The 20,638-nt window shown below is 36.4% G+C and overlaps 1 protein-coding gene across 1 annotated transcript in view; it reads left to right on the top strand.

Annotated features, from left to right (window-relative positions):
• The window catches only part of LOC108737023 (kinesin-like protein Klp98A), a 46,418-nt gene extending 27,153 nt beyond the window's left edge, over positions 1-19,265 (top strand). The window contains exons 6-8 of the mRNA XM_018469665.1: positions 10,062-10,326; positions 17,499-17,704; positions 18,978-19,265. Of these exons, the coding sequence (XP_018325167.1) occupies positions 10,062-10,326; positions 17,499-17,704; positions 18,978-19,250 (744 nt within the window). The 3' untranslated portion in view covers positions 19,251-19,265. The remainder of the gene's footprint in view (positions 1-10,061; positions 10,327-17,498; positions 17,705-18,977) is intronic.
• The last annotated feature ends 1,373 nt before the right edge of the window (positions 19,266-20,638 follow it).

Below are 20,638 nucleotides of genomic sequence, written 5' to 3'. Positions count from 1 at the left end.
TGAAAGATTATCTGTGGAATATTACTGCCTCAGCATTTGCCTAAGTGATCCAAGGAAACCACAGAAAAACTTGGACCAAGGCAGGCGGACCCGGAATCGAACCGGCGTCCTCCCGAATGCTAAGCAATGGTCTAGACCTCGGCCGCTCGGTAAAAATAAGAATGAAAGCATCACAGACTTAAACAGTTTAACGTTTCATTTAACCTCTACATCATACAAATCTACTTCTGAACTTCCACCAACCGAATTTTCGGGTTATAAGTCTTAAGAATTTTATGACTTTAATTTTAAGTGTATTTGTCTGTTAAAAATTCGGTATTCCAGTCATTTATCAGAAATATTACTTGAAGATCCCGAAAGGTTTGGATGGGTATTTAAGGATGTCTGGACTCCTCTATTAACAACTAAAGACCCAGTGCTGGAAGACCTGAGAAAATTGTTATCACTAAAATGTCCAGATAAAAATTGCAACAACAGTAAATGTGTGTACGTAAAACAGGGGTTAAAGTGTTCTAGTGAATGCAGATGCAAATTTTGTACTAATAGTTTAAATACTTGTAACGAAGTATTGTAATCAGAAAATGAGGAGGCCCAGTACAGAATACGCTTTTTTAAAATACTTGAAAAGTTGTAGTTTACTAAATTATTTCAAACTTCTTTTACTTGCACTTTAGTCCTCTAGATACACAAATTCTGCCCCATTTTGTCACAAACGCTATTACTTATTTTTTCATATCTTCATATAATAATAATATTATTCTACATACGTCATATACAATTTCTAATACCTGTCAGTCTCTTCCCGTAATACCTACACAGTGCGCAACTGAAAAAAGTTGTTTTCTTATAGATCCTAAAATGCGGTCAATAATAATGTATAATATGTAATGTCGTTATGCACATAACTAATGGTTTCTTCTAAAAACTTTTTCGGTTGATTGGCTTCATTCACGTCGTTGCATGTTATCAAAAATTTTCCAAAACAAAAGTTTTCCGCTTAATAAAAATGTTACTGCGTGTTTTCTGAACTTCCAAGCTTAACCATGTTTTTAGCTATTTCGATTGTTTTATGAACTATATAATAATAGTATTCATTAGGTCTGATCTAGTTCTAAGCATATAAAAAAGACACATATATATACCTGTTATTTGCTATACTATGAGTACCGCTTTGCAACAAGGAGTCGCGAGCTTCCGCACCGAAATTACCGAATTTTTTGTCAACCAAGTGTGAACAATAGACTAACCCATTATTCGCGCTAACGGTTACTTTCTCACGGACGGTTATCCTTTCGTTGTTGATCGTACTCTCACGGTCGGTACGCAGATGATGTTATCTGTGTGTACCACGAACGGTTTGGGAAATATACCGTGTAAATTCGCGAATTTGTAAAACTTAGCCGCTAGTTGCCAATGGCGGCAAACAACTCAACGCCTACACCTTCCCGCTGTATCCTAGTCCCTGACCTCAACACCAACATATTACTTTTTATTGATACTGGCGCCGATCTGTGCGTTTTTCCGCGCTCCTACATTCAACAGCCCCGCGAAAAATGTACCTACTAACTTTCCGCGGCTAATGAAATGCCTATTGCAACGGACAGTACAACAACAAAGACGCTCAACTTGAGTCTCCAAAGGGACTTCATATGTAGATTCGTAGTGGCAAATGTTAGCAGACCAATTCTTTGGATCGATTTCCTTGCACATTTCGGCTTAGTTGACACTAAGAATCGAAAACTCAACGATGGTGCCAAGTAGCCGAATGTAAGGTATCTACGGTCATAATTATCACCGGTCCGTCGCCCTACCTGTACGTCCTAACCACCACCACATCAAAATGACGCCAGGACCACCTGGCGCACAAAACCCGACTCCAGATCGCCTACAAGCTGCTAAACGAGAATCTGACGTCATGCTGAAATTAGAGACCGCCAGGTCATCCTAAACCTGTTAGTCGTCTACCCTCCATTTGGCGCCGAAGGAAAACGACGAATGAGTAGGGAAAATAAGCCGATTCTGACTCAGGCGGAATGAGGGGAATAACAATTCCCTCATTTTCGTTTTATTCAGAATCGGTTAAGGAGTAAGAAACATCGTCATTGTATTTTCACATACAGTGGCATTTGTCCTTGACCTTATTAAAAATCGATTGATAAGGAGTAAGAAAAATCGACTTTGTATTTTCACATACAATGGTTTTTGTCCTTGACCTTGAACTGCTTCGAATCAGAATCTCTGAACGTATGAGTGGCAACAAGTGAATTTACCCGCTGATTGAATACGACGTTGCATTGTCATATTTCTTACCAGGACTGGAATAGATTTGCCTGTATTTTCAACCACGTTTTTCTCACCTCCTGCAAGGTTGCTACTTATATCAGAATCCTGTATTTATTAACAATTCAAATTAACAATTACAACACATAGACTTTTATTTTTTATTTATTTCATTTTTATAAACTATATAGATTACAATCACAGTAACGAAAGTAATAAGCTACCAACTACTTTACATCCAACTGGCATCACATATCTACAATCTGAACACTGTCGTTCTAAAAAGCCAATGCTTTTGTCGGCTTTTTCATACGCTTCTCCTATTTATACCTAATCATTCTCATCGTCAAGGTCGACAACTTCGCTTAATTTCAAAAATTTTCAAAGTTAGCGCAAATAACAGATTAAAATATTTGAAGTGTTTTATTCCTGTCCTATCGTCATGTTTAAATTTTCAAATTTCCCAAGGTAACAATTATGTGCATTTCTTCAGACGCACACCTGAAAGTATTCATTCTCAAATACATACAATTTCGCCTGTATTATGTTATTTTAGACAGAAAGGGAATTATAAAGATTACGGAATACTTAGAAGTAGTTCACAAACAACCCTGCCCTTCCAGCGTTTGGTAGAGATTTGTAACATAACGTACAAATGTACGAAAACAAATGTATGTGTTGTGATTTTAACAGTTGAGATAAGATGCATACCTACTTTGATCAATCACATGTGTTAAATTGCTCATTCCGGCGTTAGTTTTGCCTGACAGGGTTCATAAACCCCGCATGGAGTAATACAATGATGTGTCCAGAAGGACAGTTGGTTATTTTGTTTTCTTTAAATGTAAAATGATATAACCTCGTATAATTGCACTTGTAATAAATACACATAATGTCCTAGTTTTTAACAGGTTGTTCAGTTTGCTTTAGATTATTGTGGAATTTACTTGTTTGTTAGTGTTAGTGTTAGTTTATTTATTTAGTGGTCATTTCATAAGAGACTGTTGTAGTAGTAGTGTGATAGTGCATTGTAGGGTTCTTATTCAACCTTGAGTTTCTTTCGCATTCAGTATGTTAAAGCCTTTTAATATACAATTTTGATTAAGTTACGAACTAATGCAATGTTATTATTTATTAAAGGATTGTGTAACTGCCAAACATACTATGGAAATTGAACGTAGACCGTTTACATTTGTGGAGCTAACCGACATGGTGTAGCTCAAGAAAATTAATTTGCGGCATGACGGGTATATCGGCCACGGTGGCCTGTTCGACGTCAACCACACCCACAAACAGTGCGTGTAGTGCAGCGTTTACGGGATACCGGGAGCGTTATCGCCAGGGCTGAAGATCTTGGGTGACAACATAATAATAACAGGGAAGATCCTGGACCTTACTGACCCCACAAGTAGCACTCGACGAATTGCACTCCAGCACCACGTATCTCCGAGTACTGTACACCGAACATCACGTCGTCAACTTCTTCACCCGTACCATTGTCAGCCCGTTCAGGAATTGCTTCAAAGAGACCGTCAGAAACGTCGATGTTTCTGTCGGTGGTTTTTACGACAATGTGTACGTGAACCAAACTTTCCGTACTATGTATGCGCGGTTGACGAAGCGACATTTACGCGTGGTGGAAGCGTTAATTTCCACAATATCCAATATTCCACATGTCATTTGTGAAACCCATTTCCAACATCAGTTTTCATTAAACGTGTAGGCCAGTACTATTGGAGATACGCTTCTGGGTCCCTTTTTTATTAATGGTCGGCTAACAGGACACATGTATGCCGACTTTTTAGAGAACGTGTTGCCGCAGTTATTTGTGGACATTCTATTAGCTCTACGAGCAAATTTGTGGTTTCTTCAGGATGGAGCACCCCCCCCCCCTCAAGTACGGCATCGATTAAACATTGTTTCCCAGACGATGGAAAGGTTCCAATGGCATGGCCACCCCGTTCACCCAATCTCACTTTTATTTGTAGACATGTAAAGGCATTAGTATACGCGTCATCTATTGTCACTGTAGATGAACTCCGTATTAACATTACCAATGCCTTTCGTATAATTCCAACTACTCCCGGTATCTGGGACAAAATTCGCAGCAACTGGGTACGCTGCTGTCAGTGTTGCATTGTACTTGTTACATTCAAACTAGATCAACTGAGCAACGTTAGTTGCCTACATCCAGGCCCAAAATGTAACAAATTGTACGTTCAAATTTACAATGACGATTTGCGTGCTCAATTGTCACTGGATTTAAAAATTGTATAACACTTTTTTGTTGTATTTTGTATCAGGAACTCATGTTTTTTTTTATTATAACTAAAACACCCTGTGTATATATATTATGTTACATTTAATAATAGTAATAGGTAGCAAACTGACTTATGTTGCACACCCTTTAATTTTTTATGTACATAATCATTCAGTCAGACACTCGGTGGAGGAGTATATACATTCAGTATCCGATGCATCGCTGACCGCCGTAAAACAATTTCATTACGTGGTAGAGGCCAGGACGTTTACAATGTACAAACGAGGTCAGACAATTTGTATAGCACCTATTCACGGAAGCAAACGTCATTATCGGCTCTAGCGGCAGCTAAAAGCCGTCTTTAAGTACCACCGATCTACCAAATGGACTGAAACTCTTTCGTATAAGAAACTGCGATAACATTTACAGTAGCTGCAACCTGTAGATGGTACAAGACACGGCTAAAGGATATCATTTGTGTTCATGGACGTTACAACCGCAACACACGTGTTTGTACGTCACGATGGACTACTTCAATAAACCATACGAGGGTCCATACAAGGTTGTTTCTCGCACGGAGCAGACATTCGTCGTCTATTTTTTTGGACAAAATATCAGTCTTGATAAGCAGACTAAAACCGGCATACATCGTAGCCCACTTAGACGACAACGACGAAGAGAGAACTATCAAAGTCGTGTATTCTGCGGTCCACCAAGAAGCACCAGCCAGATCGGAACTGACATACTTACCGGAACTTCCAATTGCGTAGCCACGACCGGAATCATCACTGCAATGAACAATGCACTCAGGACCCGTGTGGTTTCCAGACTGTCTTCAAGTCGGACTTCCACGCCTTATGAAATATTGGTCCAATTAAGAAACGTTATAGCTATTGTTCAGAATGCCAAAATATGGGGCATACATCCACCAAATACTAGTTATTTAACCATTACAAGTCTACTGCTGTTGTTATTTCGTTGATTACTATTTTTATTTCTTGGTTATTACGTCCTCCAAAAGCTCTAATATACCAAGGTCAATAACACTAAAATCGTCCAATATGTCAAAGGGATTATGAAAAAAATTATGGCGAAATTGAAATGTTTTTTGTTCGATTCGAATGACCCGAAAAGTTCGCAAATGTTCAATCAAAACTTGTTCTCTGTTTTAATACAAGATTGTATGTAGAATATAACTTCGATTTACTTTACAGTATGTTCAAAAATAGAAAAAAGGTTTCGTTTAAATGACAGCCCTGTGAAATATGGGTCCAGCCGAAAAATGTTATAGGGGAAAGTTGTTTAGAATGTCAAAATATGGAGCTATGCATAAAATTCTGAATAGATTAATCGTATGTGTAAAACCCCTACAGGACCAGTTGGTATAAGAAAGAATGCTCTACCATTAAGGTGCCTACTATGTTTATTCTCTCTCTCCTCGGAGACACCTTATTCATACTGCATGCTTGAGAAATCTTTTAATGTAACAGCAGTATGCAGCTGCTTGCTCACAAAAGATGCGGAATTTCAGAAGATGGAATACGAGATACCATCTGTTTTACTTTGTTGGAACAGCTTCCACTTATAGAAGCTGGATAGGAGTATTACATATATAGTTACTACATATTCAAATGAAACCTCATACATCAACACGTCACTGGCCTGAAATACGAACTTAAGCCGAATCACTTATGCAGAGGGTTCTCAGAGAACATAAGTTGAGACCCTTTAAGCCTCATTACGTATGTTTGCAGAATAAAACAGAGTGATTCCATGGGCGTCGCGGTTTAATGTGTTTTTATGGTTTTAAACTTTATATCGATATCATGGCTCGTCAGAGATTTTTCCAGGGGGGAGGCAGTGCTCTCCCTTTCCTCTACCTATCTACGACTATGGGTAATCTTAACCTAGGGCAGAACTTTTGTTTCTGGGTACAGGGTGAAGCCAATGATGATCTATGTTTTAAATAAAACAACTTGTATACTGTTGAAGTCGTATTTTGTACCAATGGTACGGTATGTTCCCAGAATTGTCGAAAAAATAAAGTAAAGTAAACGAGCGTGGAATTCAAATTGCTATACATGCTAAAGGTGTTGCAACCGAATTTTAGTCATATAGGGTATTTAATAGATGTTTTATCGGAAACGGACAGAACTGTAGAACATTTGAAAAGTAAAATTAAGTTGAAATGCATTGAAAAGAAGCTGTTGAGATAAACTGGAAGAGGTTTTTATGAAGACTAATGCATTTATACCCAATGCTCGAGGAAAGTGCTTTCAGTATGGTAAATCAGGACATTTCAAGAACTGTCGTCAGTACAACTCAAATACACAATGAGGACGTGGTGGTAAACAGCGAAGCTGGTCACTTGGTCGTGGACTCCAATAAGGAAGATACATAGGTAGCAGCAGTGGCGCTGATAACACATCGAATCAAGATCAGCATAGTGTAGTAAACTTTAGCGAAAATTCGTTTATTATTAAAGTAAATTCGACGTGATATATAAACGAAGATAACCATTTTACTGAATCTATTGACCTAAAGAAACCAATCAATGTAAGGTTAGGTGATGACAGAAAGTTAAATGCGACCAAAATTGTCAAAGATGTGAAACAAAATTTGATGAGTTATTCTAAAGACACTAATAAAAATACAATAGCATCAAAAGGCAATACCTCCAAAATTTATAACAAAAATAATGAACTACTTGCAATTCTCTTAAAAGTAAAAAGTTTTTCCCAGCATTTATTGACGACTGTAACAACTTGGCTAAAATATATTGCATTACGTCCAAATCTGATGCGCTTGACTGTTTTATTGATTATGTAAATCAAGCAGAAAATCTAAATGGTAAAAAAATAAAATTTTAAAATGCGACAACAGCTGAAAACATTTTAATACAAATGCATTTCAGTTTTCTAGAGGAAGGAGTATACAAATAAGTCGTTGTTCGCTATATGTACATGGATTAAATGGAGTCGCAGAAAGATTTATTAGATTGGTTATGAGCATCTTCATAATAAATCACTCGGAAACACTGTTGAAACCAAAATCCCGTATGAAATATTTTTTAAAGAAAAACCAAATGTAAAATATTATATGGCAATAGAGTCCTTGTACAAATGCTACATAAGTTAAGAAAATCTAAATGGAATAATGAAGCAAATCGTGAAATTTTATTGGGTTATACAGATACTTGCTATAAATATTATCGAGCAACAGAGTGCAGAAAATGTAGTGTATATGCTTCGGTGATGAAGATATTGAAAATGAGACATTTCAAATGAGACTTATCAAGATCAGAACATCCAAAATACCAGAGACAATGAAGAAGTTTTACCAAATACCACTGATATAAACAACAATAGCGAATCAGGATTGAGACGAACAATCAGGACTCCAAAGCCCAAAACTTAAGTTAATTAACGTGCTCAATTAATTAACTTCAGAATTTTATGTAAATCAACCTAAAGGCTTTAACGGCCAAGTAGTATGTATATTTTAATGAAATCCTGTTGCAGCTGAAATTTGTTAGAAGTAAATGCAACTACTGTTTGTATGTAAAATGCAACAATGATGTATATATATATTTACATTCTATTTTTTGTGGATGACCTCCTACCTATAAAAGTCAAAAAGCAATTTTAAATTGTCTAAGCGCTTTAAACGGAGAGAAATATATAAGAATACACATTGCATATGATATTAAAAACAATAAATTGACACTAAGTCAAAAGGAATGCATAAAAGTTTTTAGCTATTAAGTATAACTTAGAAGAGGTAAAATTATATAAAACACCTTTCCAAATGAATCTAAAATTAGAACCTGCTGAAATAACAAGTGCGAAATTAAAATATAGAAATCTTATTCATGAATTTTTATGATATATGTAATTATAAGGATAGGTATCAGACCTGACATAGCGTTTAGTGTAAATTATTTAAGTCGTTGCCAAAATTGTTTTGAAAAAGCACATTTTAAATATGGTCTCAGAATTTTAAAATATCTTTATGCAACCATAGATTTAAAATTACCATCTTTGGGAAAACTAAACACATATTCCCTACTTTCAGTACTGTATACTCCGGAACGCAACACTTATTATGCATTTTTACAAAAAGAAGCTCTAATATCTATTCACATAAACTGAAGAAAAATATAAAATAAAAAAGTTACAAAGCACTTTCCAATTCGGTATACACAACGAAGCTATCGCAATTTTACCCGTTTAAATGTTCGAATATAGGTAAAACGCCAGAACAATTTTCTTAATACGATTTGTATAAGCTATGATCAAGTACAGGCCAGGTAAAACTCAATTAAATGAGCTAAAACTGGGAGAAAGCTTTAGCTAATAAATGTATACAAACGAGTGCAATCAACTGATTATCCGCCTTTTTATGTTGATTAATTAGCCCATTGACGTCAGAGAGACCTGGCATTGATAGTATAGGTGGTATTGACGGTACACGTTGATTCAAATTTATGAAACACCAAAAGGTTTTATAGTCTGTATTAAACATTTTTCAATTACAGCAACGTACACGTTTCTAGCTTTCTTTAATAAGACTATACATAGACCTTTGAGTCTAAATTCATTAAAATAAAAGTTTGATTTATATAGGTAATGAAAAGTAAAAGAAATATATTTATGCAGCTGATTTTTGACAAATTATATTAATTTTGCTGTTATGTAAGATTACTAAGCATCACATTTTTGATAAAGCATGCAGAGTGGTTTTGAAGATTAGTAGGTACAGAGACAAACAACATTTCTTTGAATTAGAAAATACTACAAATGGCGCAGTAAACGCCATCTGTAGCACGATTCTACATTTTAGGATTACGTATGCTCCAACAAGGTTCACTTGTGTGGATATCTACTTGCTGAAAACGAATCCCGGCGTAGCTAACCTCAGCGTGATAGGCACGTTAGATTAATCGAATAAAATAATTCGAAGTGTCTGTATTCTGTCGAAACTGCCAGACGCGCATCGCGATTTCGATCTTTTTGGATCTCATCAGCGCGTCGCAGGCAGCTCCGACAGAACACAGACCAACTTTTACCTGCTGTCTTAACAGTGCGTTTTAGAAAATACTACAAATGGCGCAGTAAACGCCATCTGTAGCACGATGCTACATTTTAGGATTACGTATGCTCCAACAAGGTCCACTTGTGTGGATATCTACTTGCTGAAAACGAATCCCGGCGTAGCCAACCTCAACGTGATAGGCACGTTAGCTTAATCGAATAAAATAATTCGAAGTGGTCTGTATTCTGTCGAAACTGCCAGACGCGGATCGCGATTTCGATCTTTTTGGATCTCATCAGCGCGTCGCAGGCAGCTCCGACAGAACACAGACCAACTTTTACCTGCTGTCTTAACAGTGCGTTTTAGAAAATACTGCCAAAAAGATCGAAGCCCAATTAATATACTAAATTGTGCTGCTTTTAGAAATCAAAACTTCATTCTTATACCTAAACCTGCAGATTGTATTTTATTGATTTTTTTATTGTAGATTCATTTGGTAGATTTAGCTGGTAGTGAAAGAGCTGATGCTACAGGATCAACTGGAAAAAGACTTAAAGAAGGAGCGCATATTAACAAATCACTAGTCACTTTAGGTTCCGTAATTTCATCCCTTGCAGAGTTGTGCTCGGAACCAAGCGGTTATCGTCGTTCATTCTTTATACCTTACAGAGATTCTGTTCTCACTTGGTTATTAAAAGATAGCTTAGGAGGAAATTCTAAAACAATAATGATCGCAACAATCAGTCCCGCAGGTATGAATGTTTTTCTTTCAGTTTTGTGCTTTGTAAACATAAAGAAAAGATAATTATTACTAGAGTTGTGATTTAATTGAAATACTTACATTTAAAAGGTAAGTACAAAATGCCTACTTCTATTTTTTTGAGAAAATCATATTTTATTCAAGATACTGTAGTGAGCACGAGTGTGTTTGTGAACGATCGGGCACACGTGTGCGTGAATGGCTTATCGATTCGCCGAATAGCCGCGGACGCCTTTCTTCATGTGTCCATATTTGTAAATGTGTGTGCCTTACCTGCGTTCTGGGAAAGCAGTTAAACAGTTCAAAAAACAAAAAAATGAACTATCCGGACGTTCCAGAAGGTTCCCGAAAGTAAACAAAAGAGTATTTAAAGAAAGAGACGATCGCCGAGAGAGGAGAAATAAATTGCCCGTTGCAGAAGTGAATCCAGAAATAAATTGACAGTGATAACAGTGAAATAAATAGCGCAGTGAATAGTGATATATCAACAATAGTGTAAATAAATAGTATAATTCATAACCTAAGTTTAGTAACAATTTAAAAGTGTCTTTAAGTGATTATGAACAGTTGGTAAAACGGTTAGAGTTGCGCTACTGCGAGGCTCATTTAACAGCGGTGAAAACTCGTCAGCAGAAACCAACGGAATCCCTACAAGAATTCGAGACCAATATTGCGAGACTGTCTCGACTGGCCTATCCTAATACTCCAGAAGACTTGATGGAAAGGTTGGCAGTGAAGGCATTTATTGATGGATTTCGGGACAATGACTGGAGTACGAAACTGTTAAACGGGCCTATAGCAAACAGGGAAGAGTTCGGCTACTGTGAGAAGAAACGGATTCGTTAGAATCTTTAGAAGAAACCGTCTGCCGAATCATCTCCAAGTTCGATAAAGAAACTCAAAAGCTAAGATGTTAGAATTGCGGCGAAGTAGGACATACGAGGAGGCAGTGTAGGAAAAGTACTCCTTCCCCAAGTACCCGACGTCAACAGCAGGAAAACTAGATAGGGTCGACGTAACAAGGCAAACGACGACTCACGGACAAAAAGACCCCGAATTTATCGCATTTACCAGAATGACAGTCTACTCCTAGATGGAAAAATAAATGGACGAAAATGCCTGTTTCTTTTGGACACTGGGGCTACTAGGAGTATAGTAAAACCCAGCGTAGTCGAGGGTTCTAACCAGGTTGTGTCAACTAAGTGGATTCTGCGTACGGCTACCGGAGAAAAGGTGGTTGTTCATGGCGAAGCTAACGTGTCACTTGAAATCGGTAAGACTGTCTTTGACCATCGAGTGCTTGTGGCAGATATTGAAGATGACGTAATTCTTGGGCTGGACGTTTTACAAAATTACCATTTTGACATGAATTTAAGAAGACGCGTTCTGAGGCTGAATGACGAAGAATTCTATTTCATCAATGATAGACAGGAGGCGGTAACCCGAAAGGTAAAACAGTACCTGTTGAAATAAGTGGAGTGATTGAGAGGTATTGTAGGAATCTAACCAGTGAGCAGAAATGCAAAGTGCAACATTTACTTTGTCAGAATGCCGACGTCTTTGAGACTGACAAGAATGATTGGGGAAGAACCAATATCGTAAAACACAAGATCAATACCGGTAATGCGCAGTCTATTCGTCAAAGACCTAAACGATTGCCCCTGGCCAAGAAGGAAGAAGCAGAGCGAATAATCCACGAAATGCAGGAGACCGGCATAATTGAGCCATCCTCAAGTCCATGGACATCACCGGTAGTACTGGTAAAGAAGAAGGATAGGACAACCCGTTTTTGTGTGGATTACCGACAGCTCAACAACCTAACCAAAAAAGACAGTTATCCACTACCATAGATTGATGACACCTTGGACATGCTTCCTGGCTGGAAAATGCTTTCCACACTCGATTTGAAGAGCGGATACTGGCAAGTTGCTTTAGATGCTGCCGACAAAGAAAAGACCGCATTCTCGATCGGCACGGGCCTACGGCAGTTTACAATTATGCCTTTCGGGTTATGCAATGCCCCAGCGACGTTCGAAAGGTTGATGGAGAAAATATTGAGTGATCAAATTGGAAATACTTGCTTGGTATACTTGGATGACATCATTGTGATTGGAAGCACCTTTAATGAACACCTGCAGAATTTGCGAGCAGTATTCCAGCGGTTACGTGAGGCCAATTTGAAACTCTGTCCTAAAAAGTGCCACCTTTTCCGCGAAGAAATTTCTTACTTGAGTCATGTTGTATCAGCGAAGGGCGTGAGTTGAAGCTTATGCCCTTCCGAACCAGAAACCATAGTTGAGGAGCTGGTGAAAGAGTTGATCAGTCGTTTTGGGGTGCCCTTGGAGTTGCACGCAGACCAAGGGAGAAATTTCGAATCGGCTATATTTCTGGAATGTGCGAGCTCCTAGGAATAAAGAAAACTCGAACTACTCCACTCCATCCACAATCGGACGCCATGGTTGAGCCAATGAACCGGACCTTGATTAAATATCTCTCCAAGGTAGTGCCTGATCACCAAAGGGCCTGGGATCGGTATTTGCCTTTATTTTTAATGGCATACCGTTCATTAGTCAACGAAACGACTGGCCAAACACCTGCCAGTGTCCTTTTCGGAAGGGAGTTACGACTACCTTGTGACCTCAAATTCGGCTGTAAACCAGGAGGTGACTTGGCCGGAGAAGATTATGTTACCAACCTCCGAAGAAAGCTAAACGATATTCACGAGTCGGGTCGTCTGCATACCCAGATTGCTAGTAACAGGATTAAAGAAAACTAAGATATCAAGGCTACAGCCGGTGGTTACCAAACTGGAGATCTTGTTTGGTTGTATAATCCTCGTCGTCGCGGTGGTCTATCACCTAAGTTCAAACGTAATTGGGAGGACCCTATGAGATAGTGAAGAGGATTAACGACGTGATCTACCGAATTAAGAAAACACCAAATGGAAAGCCGAAGGTAGTCCATTTTAATCGCTTGGTTCCGTTCGCCGGTGCAAATGAAGAGGAGGCGCGGGTTAGATTATTAACAACTATTCCTTCCGAATCCACATTCGAAGAGTTCATAAAGGAAGGCCCCCCATGTTAACAGGAGATTTGGAGTGACGCAAGAAATCCAACGAGACCGTTTTGCTATATCTAAGAAATATTCTCTGTCCCATTGCGTTTCAAAGGATCTCAGAATGAGCCGTGGTATCGCATCCTAGTTCAAACGCAGATTTGTCAGTTTGGAACATCTTGAAGACCAAGTACAGAAGGGAAGAAGGCTGTTATGCCTGCCTGACGGACGACGCAATATCTATTACCTAGTAACTAAAGGAAGATGATCTGATAACCCAACTTATAGAGACCTTTGGGACGCAGTAATGGAACTCCGCGGACATCTTCTGGAGAATAACCTACAGAAGCTGGCGATTCCGAAGCTTGGTTGTGGACTGGACAACCTAGATTGAAGGATCGTACGGAACATGATCGAAGTCCTGTTCCGCCGTACTGCAGTAGACGTTTTGGTTTGCCGTAATAACTCAAATCGGACCAATCATGAGAAGACCGTGGACTGTTACTTCTATTCCCGGAGCGGATGTCGTGAAGGCGAGAACTGCAGATTCCGGCATGATCCTGCGAAACGGAAAGTGAAAATGTTTGGGGACGAAACATCCTTAAGGAGGGGGCAGTGTAACGAACACGAATGTGTTTATATGCGATCGGGTACAGGTGTACGTCTTTCTTCAAGTGCACCGTATTTCTAAATGTGTGTGTCGTAACTGCGTTCTGTGTTTTTAAGTTCTTTAATAATTAGTGTAAATAAATAGTTTTTGTTGTTATTAGTCTTACAAGTTAATTTTGTTAAACCCACGAACATTACAATACTTTTCCAGTCGTATTTTCTATTTGCAAAATGTAAAATACCTTTTTGCTGTAAAGTTTTGCTAATATCGCCGATCAAACGTTATATAACATGAATAAAAGTTGCTTACATTTGCTATTCAAGGCATTAGAAGCTTAAAAGGATACAAAAAGAAATCCTGTGGATGCCTTGATCTGAAGAGCACGCAAAAATTCTGAACTCCCTGGAAATGGAGGATCTAGAGTATTGTAGATTTGATATTGTTTTCCGGACTGTTTTGCTGTTGTGTATGGTACTTTGCAATTCCAAATATCGTGACTGGTATTAGTCATCTACAGCAAGTCACAGCGAAACGTTTTAAATGTTTTAGTGTCATTATAACTGCATCTCAATCACTTCAAACAAAAAAAAAATTAATTGTACTCAATGTTTCTTAGTAGCAGATAATATTTTAGAGATCATATTAATTCAGATTTAAACAAATGCCTAACAATAAAAAAGTTTTCTTAAAAAATCTTTTATACTTAAACAGATAAAGAAAAGTGTTTAAGAAAAGCATTTATTTAAAAAATGTATTTTGAAAATACATATTTTGCATTTAACATTTAAAATACAAAGGAAAAACTATTTTGTATGTGCATTTGAAATAACAAATCAAACAAGTATTTACTTTTAAAAAACCATTTAGCAGATCTCTAATTATTAGTTAAGCGATGTTGCTAATTATCAAACACAATACTTATCTCTCTTTTGATATGCTTTGAAGATTTTTACATAAAATAAATCATAATTATTATAATGATCAGTTGTCATTAGATTCGCAGTTATCTTTTTATAATGAAAATTTCTTCCAATGTCTAAACACAATTAGTAATACGTTAATTTAAAATTTTAAAATATCTCTTTACGATATAATAAAGTTCTATGTATCTATGGCTCTAGTGTTGGTAGGCTTGAAAAGGAAATTGGTGCAACTGAAATAGCCGATTGTAGGATATTCTGAAATTGACGCTTAAAACGTTTAATAAAGAATAAAATTAACTAAAGGCCTAAATTCTAAGAGGCCCCATATGAATTGAAAGTCACCAATTTGACATGAAAAACTGATTTAATCAGTCTGTTTCTGTAGTAACGTTAATAATCGACATTCTACTTTTCATTTATTTGCGATTTTTTGACATCTAAAGATATAGGGTAGGGTATTTTTAGTGTCAAATTTGTGTCAATCAATTCATCGTGATAAGAAAGAGTGAAGGTACGTGTCCAACTAGTTCTAGGACTGACGACCTTATGATGATGATAAATTTTTTGAGATGATTTTACATCTCATTACATATGGAGATTGGACTCAACAAGGGTTAAGATTAGGTTAGGTGTAGATGAAGATGCACTTTTAGAAATTAGTGGTTATTTTGGTATTAAATGTGACTCTAACACCAGTCATACGGGAAGGGAGATGATTTTTGTTATTAAATAATTATCTTATGAAATCGTTCTAAACAATGTAAAACAGTGGAAGTGGTAGATACTTGCTACTCGGGCATTTATTCAATCAGACCTACTTGAAACATTTGCTGGGCTATACGCTGGAAATTATTAAATTAGTCATAGAATTGAATAATACCCGGAACTCGAAAACAATGATTGAAGACACACCCATGATCAATGTTTTGTGACACTTTCTCTCGAGCGACGAGTTGTTGAGTGTCACGTTCACTTTATCACCGGACACATGTGTTAAACGAGAGTGTCCCTTTTCCGGCGATACGAGTGGAAAACTCGTTCGCGAGACTCACGCTAATATGCATAGTCGATCGCTAGCGAATTTCTGGCGATTGACTATGCATCAGTGTGCCACTCAAGTTTTTGTTGAATTGGCGGAAACTATCTGAGTTGCTGGACAGGTGAGTCGCAGTGTCACCGTTATGAAAAGAAACGTTGCTGGACTCAGTCGTTTTTTCTTCATCCTGACTATTGTTCTTTTTGTTGAACCACCAATCGGAAGGCTTGTGATCGATTTTCTTGCAGATCGGGCACTTTGTTTCATTCCTGTCCTTCGTCGTTGATATCTTTTTCTTTTAGAACGGAAATCGCTGTTTTCCGTTTAACAAAGCATCAGATTTCTCGTCCGATGTAGCATTTTTGGGAGCCTCAATTTCCTCTAATAATAAGCGAGCCGTGTAGCTAGGAACACAACGATGTGGTTTAGTAATCATGAGGTCGGGGACTGAATGTTGTGGGCACTTTTTTGTTAATTTGTCTTTAATTTATTTTTGTTTTACTCATTTTTGAAAGTCAAATTTCTAAAATGTCTGCTAACGAAAAAACATTTAGTTATTATTTCTAGAAATTTGATTTCAATGAAATGTTCAACATAAAAATTAATTGAAAACGAATTAAAAAGGTAATGTTCACAACATCCTTTTTAGACCATCCATTCTTTCCACTTCAAACATAACTTATCTGTATTTAATTCCAGTCCTCTTTTATATGTTTAATAAATTTTTGAAGTATTTCTTTCATTGTTTTTTTGTTGTTCGTAAATACTATCTTCTATCAACTACTATTGTCCGTTTTTGTACTGCACTAAATTTGCTTTCTAAATCTGCAAAAATGATATATTAATGTGCGGTGGTCAATGGTTAACCATGTCTTATTCCCTTTCTCATTGCTAATCTTTTTGGATTTTTCGCCGTTGACATTTTAAAGTAATTTTCTTCCAACGTTTCTCTTATCTTCTCTCTTAATTTGCTATGTATTTGTAGTTGTTCTAAGATTTGAGTTTGCCCCTTTCATGTCCGCAAAAAAGAGAAATATTTCGCCTTTTTTTTCTTTATTTTTTCTTCATACGCTGTTTTTATTGTGTAGATTGCATCAATAGCGCCTTTGTTTTCTCTGTATCCCATCTGCGTTTCTCCTAGTACCTTTCTGTCTTCTAATTATTTCTCAAGTTTTTTGCTAAATATTGCGGCGTAGATTTTGTAGCCTGTGCTCATGAGTGTAATTCCTCTGTAATGTTCTTCTTTATTTCTGTCTCCTTTTTTCTAAATTGGCTATTATTTCTGTTTTCCATTCTTCCAAAAGTTCGTAATCTCCATTCCACATAGGATTTAGTATTGTTTGTAAGTCCCTATTAATTTCCAATCCTCCATACGTCGATGTCTAATTTTTAATTAAATAACTACAGATTTAAGAGTCACTACAATTAACTGACGATTGTTTTTCTGTTCGCATTTCCTTAGGGTTAAAGATAGTGTTGTTGATGAATGGAAGTTTATTATTAATATTGATTTAAAAATATCTTAAATTATTCATTTTTAGATTGTAACTATGCTGAATCATTAAGTACTCTCAGGTATGCAAACCGTGCTAAAAACATTATCAATAAACCCACTATCAACGAAGATCCAAATGTAAAATTGATTAGAGAATTAAGAGAAGAGATATCAAAACTACGGGCTTTGATGTTTAATGAACATCGTTCCGATATGCTAGCTAAAATTCACGAAAAAGAAGCTAGAGAAAAGGTATGTAATTACTTTAACTTCACTTAATGTCTACAACTATATTAAAATAAAGGCTAATGGCAATTCACTGGATTGAGTCGTTACCTTCGTGACTAATAAGGCCAAAAAGCTGTATAGAAGTAGCCTGTGACGTCAGTAGATGTGGACCAGCGCGACGACTAATTTTTCTTAACATGCATATCTATCATACATAAGAAATGCACTTGTTGCTTAAGTAGTGAACCATTGTTACGTCATATTACGCATACCTAAGCAGTTTGCATTTTGTGAATTGCTTTTCAACGTGTATTATCTGATGTTTTTGGATATTCTTGTCTGATAGTGATAGTGTTACAATACTTCATAGGTGTTGTGTTCCGGGATGTCGGGGCAATTATGATAAAGGCCCAAAAGTAGCAGGTGAATTCGCACCATTCCTCCCAAAAATCTAACTATTACAAAATCCAGAAAAGTTTGTGAATTACATTTTGTGAAAGATAGTGTCCTCCGCGTTTCAACTGCTAAGGATTCCAAATTGTTGCAATAAATTTGAAATACCCTAAATTGAAGCCGGGAGTAGTATCTACATTATTTCCGAATTGTCCTGATTATCCGTCAACAAATATTCACTCGCGATTAAGTAGAGGCGAAAAATTAAACAATATTAAACGGGAAAATTGATTTTAAAGCGTATGAAAAGTTTTTCACCTATTGCCCGTATGAACGATTTCTGACTGTTTTCAGTTCGTATAATTTGCTCATTAACTGGTTCAAAATTGTAGACGATGAAAACGTAACGATATTTAAATTATTATACTCGCCTGGGTCTGTTATTTAATCTACGTCGCTATGCTGCCAGCTGGATCGGCAAGATCGCTCGGTTGACTAATACTGACGTCACCCGTAAGCACTATGGACTATGGCCTTATTATTCACAAAACTAACGATTGAGTGTGTTAATACATAACGTCTAACAGGTAACACAGTAACGACTAGTAATTGTAATACCTTCTGCTGTTTATAATTACCTCTAAAGTGGTGATAAGAAAATGCTAACGATGCTTAAAAAAATTATATTGTAGTATCGACGAAAAATTCTTTTTACAGAAATGTGTTGTAGTTTTTTCGTTTAATGAACGTTTTAAGTTTTTAAGTCTAATTGTAATACATAATCGAAATATTCAATAAAAATTTTCGTAAATCCTGTATCACATTTAGTTGTTTAACATTATCAATCTTATAAAAAGTATGATTCTAATATTATATATATAATCTATTGTACCAAAACTTACAGGAACTCACAGAGGAATGGACTAGCAAATGGAGGGAAGCACAAGCTATTTTAAGAGAGCAAACAGCCCTTGGCTTACGAAAAGCAGGGCCCGGGGTTGTTTTGGATTCTGATAGACCTCATTTAGTTGCTATCGACGATGATCCACTCAGTACTGGTGTGACATTATATCATTTGAAGGTAAATATTAACTATATAATTATATGCTTAATTAAAGAGAGATGTATACGTGGAACTTTCGGAAAGCGCATTGCATCACTGCCTTATTTGTATTAGTAAAAAGAAACGTAAAACAATTACAACTAAAACTAAAAAGAAATGCCTAATCAAGAGACCCATAACATCGTCCGCCTGAATTTTTGGTATATAACACATTGTATATGAGTATATATGCTTACAGTGTCAATGAGAAACCAATCCAATACTCAATAGTTTTAAAAATATGCTGAGAATATGAGTAAAATGCTTTTAGTATCACTATAAATTCATTAAAATGGCGCACTCTTGGTTGGGTCTATTGTCTTTTTTCTTTTTTTTTTTTTTTTTTTGNACTGACAAAAGTAAAAGGTAGAATTTTTAATACAAATTACTTCTCTAATTAGATAAAAAAGGATTAGTGAAAATATAATAGACTATCTAAAGAAACTACAAAAAATATATATTCAATAATTATTCCATCAGTCGTTACAGCGGCGATTGTAGCTACTGATTATTCTAAATCTTTTTGTGGGTGGTTGTTGTTATCGAAAATACAGTTTGTATCCTAGGTACTATTTACATATTACGATAAGTATTGCTAGAGTGAAGTGAATTATTATTATTATTAATCACTATTACTAATTTTTTTCTCTATTGAATTATTACCTTAAAATTCTGTAATGTTTCATTGTAAACTTTATTTTTCTGCTCTATGAGTAATAATACAATTTGTATTGTTTCTTAGAAGATTCCTCCAATGCCTTCTTGAGCTTTCTGTAATAATTATTGCTTTGTTTAACATCAACAATAATATTACGTAAATTAAATTACTAAATATGAAGATTGGAAAAACTTCGGCGGTTGTTGTAGAACAAACAGAATAGCTCAAAACCTAAACGCCAAAACAAGACACTGTAGTTGTCCGAAGCACTTTTCGGTAACAAAGTTACCTTCTTCAGGGACTGAAGTAAACTAAACCTAAATGAGAACTAATCCTAATTTATATTGATAGTTGTTAAGGTTCAGTGAACATGACCCGAAGCCAACAAGGTAGATGTTCAATGGACCTTAACATCATCATCATAAACGTAATTAAACTAAACTAAATAGCGGAGATCCAGGGATGGGACCGTTGTCATTGTTAAGAACAATTTGTTTATTTTTATAAATGTATAAACTTTCAAAACTGTTTAGTAAACGATTATTCCTAACTTCTTTAACTAACTTAAGGTTATTAATATTAATATTATGTCCATCAGTAAGAATATGTTGGGCAACACTAGATTTTTCTTCTCTACCAAACCTAGCATGAGCTAGATGTTCTTTAAATCTGGTTTTGATTGAACGTCTAGTTTGTCCAATATATTTTTTACTACAGTCATTACAACTAATTTCATATATCCCCGACTTTTCTAAGAATGGAATTTTATCCTTAGGGTTACCAAGGAGAGTTTGAATGGAGTTGC

Source organism: Agrilus planipennis, unplaced genomic scaffold (assembly GCF_000699045.2).
Source record: "Agrilus planipennis isolate EAB-ADULT unplaced genomic scaffold, Apla_2.0 scaffold113, whole genome shotgun sequence".
In the NCBI taxonomy this organism is placed as follows: domain Eukaryota; kingdom Metazoa; phylum Arthropoda; class Insecta; order Coleoptera; family Buprestidae; genus Agrilus; species Agrilus planipennis.
The sequence above is the reverse complement of the archived record's forward strand: the minus strand, read 5'-3'. Positions and strand labels throughout refer to the sequence as shown.